Source organism: Plectropomus leopardus, chromosome 7 (genome assembly GCF_008729295.1).
Source record: "Plectropomus leopardus isolate mb chromosome 7, YSFRI_Pleo_2.0, whole genome shotgun sequence".
Classification (NCBI taxonomy): Eukaryota; Metazoa; Chordata; class Actinopteri; order Perciformes; family Serranidae; genus Plectropomus; species Plectropomus leopardus.
This window is the reverse complement of record NC_056469.1, coordinates 26457001-26465490: the sequence shown is the minus strand read 5'-3', so window position 1 is coordinate 26465490 and position 8490 is coordinate 26457001. Positions and strand designations below refer to the sequence as shown.

Genomic DNA, 8490 nt, shown 5'->3' with positions numbered 1-8490 from the left:
AACAATACCAGCGCTGATGTTTTGTACACAATACGAAGGGCAAAATAACAGACCAAGTGCAGAGTTAGAATTTTTTATTTGGTTTTTGAAAGATTTTGTCTGGGTTTTTTTGGGGTTTTTTTTAATTTTTTTTTATTAGCTTTGGATTTTTGGTTGCATGTTTTTATTTACTGATGTTTTTTGTTCACTTCTTTCTTTTTTATTTGCTTTGTTTTGTTCTTTATTAAAACTATAGTAACTAAACTTTTTTTTTAATTATCATATTTAAAGTATCTTAAGCATTACACAGCTCATGTATTGATGACATTTCTTTTTTCTTTTTTTTTTAAATTAAAAATCACATGATGGTGTGTCACCCAGTGGAACATCAGAATAACAAACAACCTAAAATGATAAATGAAGATAGACAATGGCAGTAGTTGTGTTGCAGGTTTAAATCTTTTAAGTGTTATTGTCATTTTTAAATTGTAAAAAAAATCATAATTTCAACCTCCCTGTTCAGCAACAGATAGCTAGGGAAGAAAATAAAATATAAAATTAATTAAAAATTATAAAATGCAATACAAGGAGTTACTCTTTGTACTGTATTCTGTAAAAGTAAGTCTATAATAATTATAAAAGTTAAGACTCGCCCCCTGGCAAATCCAAATCTCTCGTATCTCCCCACTCCACCTAAACCCCACCTCCTCTCTAATCCTATTGGCCATCCTGTGTGAAAACCCATCCTGGTTCGATTGCATTGACCAATCAAAACGCTAAATGTCAAATGGAGCCTTCCAAAGCCCCCGCCCACATGCACCACTCGCAATGGATGCTGGGGAATCTAGTCCTACTGCTTTGTATTAAAACGGACAGCAGCGGCTCAGCGAACTACAACCGGCACATCCTGGTTTGAAGAGACGTTCACAGACTTAAGTGTAACAGCAAGACGAAGAAACAGAAGATAAACTATTTTGCTGTATTAAACTGAACTGTTTGGGATAAAGGGACAGTATCATTATGGTATGTAACTGCGTGTGTGTGAATAAACAAATAATTTTAATCGTTGTGGTATAGCTAGCTTTGCTAACAGGCTGGATGCTGGATGACAATGTGAGCTAACGTCAGCTAACGCTTCTTTTTGTGATAAGGAACTAGCTAATAATAGTATTTCCCTTGACCTAATCCCTGCCCGTGTTTACAGGGTGTTAGTGGGCGAGCAGATTATGGAGCTAACTAGCTTTGTAGCTATCCTATATCGCACAAATGTAACGTTATGTGGTTTATATAAATAGCTAGTTCAGGGTACAGTCCGGTGAGTTTGGGCTCATTCAGGGTTGGTGAGGACATTTAACGGTCGGGAATGAGACGTCTGTTGAGTTTGGTTATTAATGCTCCTATCAGGACCATGTGGCAAGCCGTCTGCCCGCATAAATTAAAAACTGTATCTGCCCTGCTGTGCACGTCGTCTTTCCAGGGAGACAGCATGTGTAACGGGACGCAGAACAGCAAAAAGGCGTTGCTGTCTGATCCTCAGCTGTTTGAAACCCAGTTTGACGAGCTGGTGACGGAGCTGTCGGAGCGGGACCTCACTGACCCTTCACTGGCTGATGCTCTGAACAGGCTGAAAGAGGTAAGTTGTGTTTTAAAGGGACCTTCTTAATATCAAAATAAGGCCTTAATTGTTATAAAAATGTCTTAACCCTTGTGTTAACTTTCTGCACACACTACTTGCTCTAGGGGTCAAAATGACCCGCCTTCTCTAAACCCCTAAAGTAAAGCAGCGTGATTGACTTTTAAACCCCAAATCTGTTTTGCATGAAGAAACAACCTGACATTCATCACAAACTGTGTGAATATCTAGGTTTCCCCACTTCAAGGTGCAGAAAGACTGCATTTAATCAGTGAAAATCACTCGTTTTTATACACCTGTCTTAATTGTTTTCTTTCCTAAAGTAAAGGTTTATTATATTTATTGCAAAATGTATTGTATAGGTGTAAACATGTTTTTAGTAAGATGTAGAATTGTATAGCCTAAGAAGAAGATGTGCAAAAAGTAGTTTTTAATGCTTAAGAAACATAGTATATTATACTGTACAATGAGGACAGTATGCAGGTTTGTGTGCATGGACTTTGCAGATGTATTTCTTTGTGTGTGTGTGTGTGTGTGTGTGTGTGTGTGTGTTTTTGTGGTGTGAAAATGATTTTATAGCTGCTGGGTCAAAACTGACCCCCAAGACAAGATTTTTGCCTTGTTGGTTAACAGCTTTTATGGAAACATGAACAAAGGCAATGCTTCACTTTTTTTCATGTTGGGGTCATTCGAGGTTAAGTTATCAAATTTCAAGTAGAAAAAAGATCATTTAGAGGGGTTTCTATGCTGTTAAATATAGTGGTGGTCATTTTTGACCCCTAAGACAATGTAAAAGTAAAATCAATCTTTCTAAAGTCATAAAAAAAAATGCTATTGTAATTGTTTATTTATTGTAGAATTGGTCTTATTTAATTGATGTGGCAATAAAAACACTTGAAATGCCTTAAATCTAACCTTCTTGCTCCTACCTATTCCCTTACTCCAAGGTTTTGGTGTATAATTCACCCGGAGGCAAGAGGAACAGAGGCCTGTCTGTGATTGGCTCACTGAGGGAGCTGCTGCCTCCCACGCAGCTCACACAGGACACGGTGCGGCGGGCTCTGGTGGTTGGATGGTGCATTGAGTTGGTAAGGACATGTTGTAATATGTCAAAGGAGTCTGGCAATGTAACAGTTTTCATATTGTCAACAAATCCCATTACAAAAACCAGCACTGCCACTTCAGCCTATCCCTGCAGTGTTTTTCACAAGCTAGTAAAACAACCCTTTCTTCCTGTAAATGTCTGCTATACACTGAAGACTTTGAAATGTGCATGTGACAATAAAAAATCTTCTTCTTCTAAAAAAAGACTTTTAAAAGACTAAAGCCTGACACCCTGTTGCATCTAAAGACAATGCGAGGGTTGGGTTATACTGAGGTTAGACTGGGGCGACCTCAAGTTCACTCGGTAGAGTCTTGCCTGCATATCATTTCCCCCTCTCTCACACTTTCCTGTGTATCAATCTGTCCTATCAATAAAAGGCAAAAAGGTCGAGATCAGGCGTTACAAAATTAGGCAGGGTTTTGGTAAAAAGCCTAAGCTGTTTTGTGCTGCTAAATGTGTCACTAAAACTTCAGCTGACAAGCACACTCTCACTCCGACTGTTGTTCTGACACTTTGCAAGGGTGTTAAGTTCTCTCATTAAGTGTTACAACTGCGTCTCTGCTTGCAGCTTCAGGCATTTTTCCTCGTGGCTGATGATATCATGGATGCATCTGTGACTCGGAGAGGACAGCCCTGCTGGTACAAGAAGGTCAGACATGATATATTCCATAACAAGAGAGACTAAAATGCCTTTTTTTGTGTGTGAAAATGTATTTTTTCCACTATTAATGGTATGCTTAGTTGAAACTTATCTGTTTGTTTTTAAGGATGGGATCGGGCTGGATGCCATCAATGACTCATTTCTCTTAGAAGGGTCAATCTACAGACTGCTTCGCAAACATTGCAGGGATCAACCGTACTACGTCCACTTACTGGAGCTATTTACTGAGGTACGAGACGTCCTGATTGGTTGCACACGTGCACACACAAGCACAGCATTCTTACTATGTCTCGTTTGTTTCAGACAACTTTCCAGACTGAGCTCGGCCAAGCTCTGGACCTCATGACGGCTCCTCCAGGTCAGATCGACCTCAACAGATTCACCATGGAGAGGTAGTGAAGTTCAATCTGTGAAGTACGTGTGCACTGTGATGCTGTTTACCAATGAGTGTAATTATTTCTCTTCTCATCTTTCAGGTATAAAGCTATTGTCAAATACAAGACTGCCTTTTACTCTTTTTACCTCCCGGTGGCAGCTGCAATGTACATTGTGAGTGTGTTTGTAGTGTACACACATGGCAGAAGGAAAATACCTTAAGTGATGTCAAACTCTGTCCTATAACTACTGTAATTTACTTTTGCAGGCAGGAATTGAGAGTGAGGAGGAACACAATAATGCCAAACATATCTTACTGGAGATGGGAGAGTTCTTTCAAATACAGGTAATTACTTTTCACATTACATTTAAAACTATTAGGGCACTCACATCTGCCTAACAAGGCCAGATGCCCTAACTGGCGATTATATTAAGTGAAAAATAAATTGTGTATCCACCTTTTGTAGGTTTCCACAGGTCATGAAATTGCTGGAAAAGTTAAGAAAAACTGTTTTCCAGGGCTATTGTTTAAAATATTGTTTAAAATATGTATATATATATGTATATGTATATAGTGAAAAGGCAAAAAAGTGGCTTGCACACTGCAGGGCTTCATTTATCACTTATTTAACACACCAAAGTGACGCTTCAGGCACAACCGCTCTTCATCAGACTAGATTTACACTCGAAATGCCGTCTTAAATGTGAACTGTCGTGAGCAATCATGTGATCAAGACACGTCAATAAATACATAATCACACTCAAAAAACATGTAAATATGTGTATAAATACCTGGTTTTCAGTTAATTCATATGAATGATTCTTGGTGGTTCATTCACGTTCACGTACATATTTAAGATGACATCTTGCAGTGTAAATCAATTCTGATTAAGAGCAGTCTTGCTTGTAAAAATGTTTGCTGTGATTCAGATCTGCCCCAAAATTTAAGGTGTTCTCATTCTGCCAATTCTTCAACTTTTCACCAGGTTTCATGAAATTCAGGCCAGCAGATTTTCTGTAATCCTGCTGACAATCAGACAAAGCTGCCGAAAACATAACCTCCTTGGTGGAGGTAATAACGCGCTGCAGACCGCACCGATAACATCTCAATGTTTTTCATTTGCAGGATGACTACTTGGATTGTTACGGAGACCCTGCAGTGACAGGAAAGATTGGCACAGACATCCAGGACAACAAATGCAGCTGGCTGGTGGTGACGGCTCTGCGAAACATGACTCCTGAACAGAGAGCAGAGCTGGAGGTGGGATTTCAGATCACTTACGAATATGTATCAATATTTTTTGTTGCAAACGAGTTGTGTGCAGGCTCACAGTCAGATTAAATTTACAAAGTGAGGCATTATAATGAACTGTGAAGTTTTACTTACAGTTTCCATCACAATAACACCAAAGACAATGCATAAATATTTCTAGCTGTAATTCGTGCATGCAACAGAATAAATGCAACACATGCTACAATTGCAGTATTTCTCAGAACTGTACATTTAAATTGACCCACAGACAGATTCTTTAATTTGAAATAAGTTTTCCAAAAACTGATAAAGCGTAACTAAGGCAATGAATAACAGGCAATGTTTTTTACACTACAACAAGAAAGTGTTATAATTGTACACTTTGGTTTAGCAAAATTGGTGCTTTTACCAGCAAGAAATGCAGAAACATGAAGAGTGTGACTTTTTACAGATATTTCATATTTTGTCAAGTCTGTATTCAGTTAAAACATCATTCAGCAATACAAACAAGAACGTGTGGAGGCCATTAAGTCCTGAAAAGGGACTTTTTTTTTTATCTTGTGCACAAAATAAAAAACATCTCTCTGGACTTTAGGGACTCCATAAAAATAATTTAAGCAATAAAAACATTATTTATTGTAATCAGTTGTTAGAGCGACCCAACTATGTTTTTATGGTTCTGATCTCTCGACTTCATCCTGCATGTGTTGGTTTCTGAAACCGCCTTTTCAAAATGTCTCTATTGTTAACAATCAATTTCATAATTGCTCCACCAAAAAAGCACTCCAGCTTTGCCTCAAGAACCACTTCATCCTAATTTAGTATCACATACAGAGGTTCCAATATGTGGAATTCATTTCCTCCTCATCTGGTCAGACTTTCTGCTTTGTAATTGAAAAAATCTGTTAAATCTCATTTCTTAACATAATTATTTCTGTCCTCATCTGCCTGTCCCTTCTTATTATTACAGCCTATATATATATATACAATGTTTGATCAAGGTTAAGAGATTGTACGTCCTGATTGATAGTTTCGGGGAACCTCACTTGTCAAGCTGCTTGAGGGTTTTTTGGGTTTCCCCTGCATGTCTCCTTTTCTCTACATTTTTAATTTGTGCTTAATAAATAAAATCCAATTCAAATCAAGTCACTTGCTAGTGCATTAGCAAAAACTTCATTTCATCTTCATTTCGTCCTCAGGCATGTTACGGGCGCCACGATGACGCCTGTGTGGAAAAGGTCAAAGCGCTGTACAACACCCTGCAAATGCCAACACTGTACCACACGTATGAGGAAGAGAGCTACCAGCGGCTACAGAAACTCATCGCGTGTCACGCTCAAAACCTTCCCCACTCGGTGTTCCTCAACTTCGCCAAGAAGATCTACAAGAGGAACAAGTGAGAGGAAACGGTGGTTATACACAGTGACAGGTGCATCGGTCTGGTTCTCCTTTGACTTTTCCCATGATGCACACGAGCTCCTCTCTCTTTACGGCGGGTTTGCCACGGATGAGGCTCTGACTACCAACAGCACGACCCGCGCAGCACTTGGAAATCCTGCAGGCTGTCTCGTACCCTTGCAGTGATTTGTAGATATTTAGTGGCGAATGTCTTTTCCTCCATACTACCTATTTATTGAACCCAGAGCAAAATGCACAGTGTCTGCAGACGCTTCTCTACTGTAGAATCCAGTAGATGTAAGACTGACGCAGACGGGTCTGCTTTCATATTTAGTCTGCCCTGAGGAGAACACGGCAGCATAAAGTTACGTATTTCATCAGATAGTTGAGAAAGTTTTGATTTTCTGGGAAAGGATATATTATTAATTAGAGATTGTACATATAGGACAGCAGATGTACAGAAGACAAAGGGTTAAACCTTATCAGCTTTTTAATTCTAAATATTTTTATATTTCTGCTATTACTGGCCTGAATGTTATTGCTTTTAATAAATAATGTATGAACTGTATTTGTCTTCTTTTCTCCCTATTTCGTCATTGTGATGTTTTTTTGTGCAGGTTGTAGAACAGAAACCATTTGCTGATTAAAATAGACGTAAAATAACTTTTTCCATAATAGTTTCAGTCACATCTGAAGCAAAATAGACATTTCTGGTTCCATTTTTTTTAATGAGGATTATATGCTGTTGATTGCTGTACATTTAATTTAATTTTTATTTGTTGCAGTCATGCAAATGCACAAAAAATAGATTTATTCAAACCACTGTAATGCACATCCCATGACCAAAAAAATCTTATTTTACCTGCTCCTTTCTCAAAACATATATAAGCAAAAGATGGTCTGTCAACTACTGTAACTTAACAAAAACCACTTACAGTAAACCTGGAGAGAAAAAAAATAAGTACACAGAAAAATCAAGACAAGACAAAATTCAGTAAAGAAACCCACAGTTTGATCTGTAAAGTGGGTTATGGGCTCAGGTAAATTAGAACGGGGTTTTTGAGTATTTGGGGACATCCAGTGTTGAAACCACTTTGAAAGCTAAGCTATGAAACTATTGATTATTTCACACTGAACGAAGAACTACAACAAAGACACTCAAAGCTAAAAAGTGGTTCAAAATACTTTGTAAAAAACTGATCAAATTGATAATGTAAATTGAAATGAAATGTAACGCAAACAAATAAATATTTTACATGCCAGCAAAAAATAAAATAAAATTAGTTACTTCCAAAAAGAGCCTACTTGATCACAGCACCCAAACCCCCCAAAAAACCTCACTAGAAATTAAACACGTTTGAAGAGGATCAGCCTCCTTCAGGTGCAATCAGTTTAGTTAATGAGAGGTTTTATAAACTGGCTTCCTTCATTTGTTCACTCTTTTGAACAGCAGCTTAAACGTGTGTCTCCTGTAAGTTAATTTGCTATAACAGCAATAATATTTCACATTATTTGGTTATCTTTTATAAGTTTGTTTTGTCATTGCAGAGTTAAAACCACTCATACTCAACATTCAACTCCCCTGTTTTTGAGTATAAGTCTGCTCTGCTTTAGGTGGAACTGGCAGCTTTCTTCTCCTCTCCTGCTCGTATCAAGTCCAGTGTTTCTCCATAACACATAGGAATGTGCAGGAAATGGGAGCTGTGGTTTTGCATACAATGTCTATCATTCAGTCAGCTGTCTCCAGAAATTAGTGTCCAGGTTGGGGTGTTAGCCCAAGCAGGATTTCTCAGTTAGCCAGGTAACTTAAAAAATGATATGTAACAAAGTTTCTGATTATTTGTTATAAAATAGCAATATTCAATACTTGCAAGTAATTGTGGTCAAATGGGTCTTAATTACAGTAAGGAAGTGAAATAAAAAAATAATTTTCAGTAGTAAATTACAGATTAAATGGCAAAAAAATGTCTTTAATACTTGAACCTCTATGAAAATATGAATGTAGCTGAACTACCAGCAATCGACTGAAAAATGACTGATTTAATTACATGTAGCTCACTCCCCAACACAGAGTATGGGCAAACACA

General features: G+C 37.9%; 1 protein-coding gene across 2 annotated transcripts; it reads left to right on the top strand.

The window, feature by feature from the left end:
* Positions 1-844: 844 nt before the first annotated feature.
* fdps (farnesyl diphosphate synthase (farnesyl pyrophosphate synthetase, dimethylallyltranstransferase, geranyltranstransferase)) lies at positions 845-6971 on the top strand. 2 transcript variants are annotated; one of them, XM_042490124.1, is made up of 10 exons: positions 845-1002; positions 1457-1612; positions 2560-2700; positions 3286-3366; positions 3485-3607; positions 3682-3770; positions 3855-3927; positions 4022-4099; positions 4880-5014; positions 6205-6971. In XM_042490124.1, the coding sequence occupies exons 1-10, from the start codon at positions 1000-1002 to the stop codon at positions 6403-6405; spliced, it is 1080 nt and encodes a 359-aa protein (XP_042346058.1). In that variant the 5' UTR covers positions 845-999; the 3' UTR covers positions 6406-6971. The 2 variants fall into 2 exon arrangements, with proteins under 2 accessions (XP_042346058.1, XP_042346057.1); XM_042490123.1 differs by lacking the exon at positions 845-1002 and having other exon boundaries at positions 1155-1612.
* Positions 6972-8490: the final 1519 nt, after the last annotated feature.

Bases quoted from the DNA above. Each gene is read 5' to 3' on its own strand.
- fdps (XM_042490123.1), top strand. From the start codon at position 1,343: ATGAGACGTCTGTTGAGTTTGGTTATTAATGCTCCTATCAGGACCATG. The intron at 3,367-3,484 runs GTCAGACATGAT...TTTGTTTTTAAG, and splicing joins AGCCCTGCTGGTACAAGAAG to GATGGGATCGGGCTGGATGC. The intron at 3,608-3,681 runs GTACGAGACGTC...CGTTTGTTTCAG, and splicing joins TACTGGAGCTATTTACTGAG to ACAACTTTCCAGACTGAGCT.